Here is a 1,140-nt window from a genome sequence, read left to right as displayed (position 1 = left end):
CAATAGCAAAAACAACAACAACAACAACAACAACAACAACAGCAGCAGCATCAACAGTAACGGCAACAAAAACAACAACAACAGCAACAAAAATAACAACAACAACATCAGCAGCAACAACAGCAACAACAGCGGCAGCATCAACATAAACTGAAAGGATAGCAGCAACAGCAACTACCTTAAATAAACAAACACACAAGCGTGCAACTAGACGTAAGATAAAGCAACGAAACAATCCCAATCTCAGCAATAGCAGCAAACAACCCTTTGAAGATCACTAGAAAAGCAAAACACGATACCTTGGTAATCGATTTTTCCATCACCGTTCTGATCTGCTTCTTTCATCATCTCCATCACTTCATCGTCTGTCATTTTATCGCCTGTGGTGGAGCAAAACAAAGAACAAGAGTTTGTCATGAACAAGTTTATGTAGCATGGTTTTAAAACACGTTTTTGTTTCTTTTGTCTTTGCTCTGAAAGCAGTGACACCCTATCCCTTACATTAAACCTTGCCCTATCACCTAAAAATAAAGCACTGTTGGGGGTCTGCCATTTTCTGTCAGACCCCCATTGTATCAACGAGGGATTCCTTTCCCCGAAAAAAAAAATCCTTGAAAAAAAGTAGTGGTAGTAGTGAGATTTACGAGATCTCAGAGCCGTTATTTTTGCTTCATTCAAGTCTTTCAAAAAAACCAGTTTAGGACAAAGAGATTCACCCGCTTACCCACCGACTGATCCACACATCCACCCGTTCACCCAAAGGTTCACCCTCCCACCCAGCTGTTAATCCACTCACATAGATGTAGATTCACTCACCAAACACCTACCAAGCACCCATCCACCCACCTTGTTGATCCATCTACCATCCAAAACCCATTCCTCCTTAAATGTGACCCTTTATCCAACTACCACCCGTCATGCACCATCCATCTGTAAATTCACCCGTGACCCAATCACCCATCCACCCACCCACTCATCCACACACACACATCCCCACACCAACCCAAATCCACCCACCCACCCATCTACACGTAAATGCACCACCCACCACTAATCCACCAATAAATATCCATATCAACCTATCTATCTCACCACCCTCTCACCTACACATAAGTGTTCCATCCACCACTAATCCACCCA

General features: G+C 43.1%; 1 protein-coding gene across 1 annotated transcript in view; it reads right to left on the bottom strand.

Moving 5' to 3' along the window:
• LOC101861003 (calmodulin) overlaps window positions 1–1,140 on the bottom strand; it is an 8,443-nt gene that overhangs the window by 2,922 nt on the left and 4,381 nt on the right. Inside the window, exon 5 of the mRNA XM_005109562.3 lies at window positions 300–380. Within this exon, the coding sequence (XP_005109619.1) occupies window positions 300–380 (81 nt within the window). The remainder of the gene's footprint in view (window positions 1–299; window positions 381–1,140) is intronic.

Source organism: Aplysia californica, unplaced genomic scaffold (assembly GCF_000002075.1).
Source record: "Aplysia californica isolate F4 #8 unplaced genomic scaffold, AplCal3.0 scaffold00790, whole genome shotgun sequence".
Classification (NCBI taxonomy): Eukaryota; Metazoa; Mollusca; class Gastropoda; order Aplysiida; family Aplysiidae; genus Aplysia; species Aplysia californica.
The sequence above is the reverse complement of the archived record's forward strand: the minus strand, read 5'-3'. Positions and strand labels throughout refer to the sequence as shown.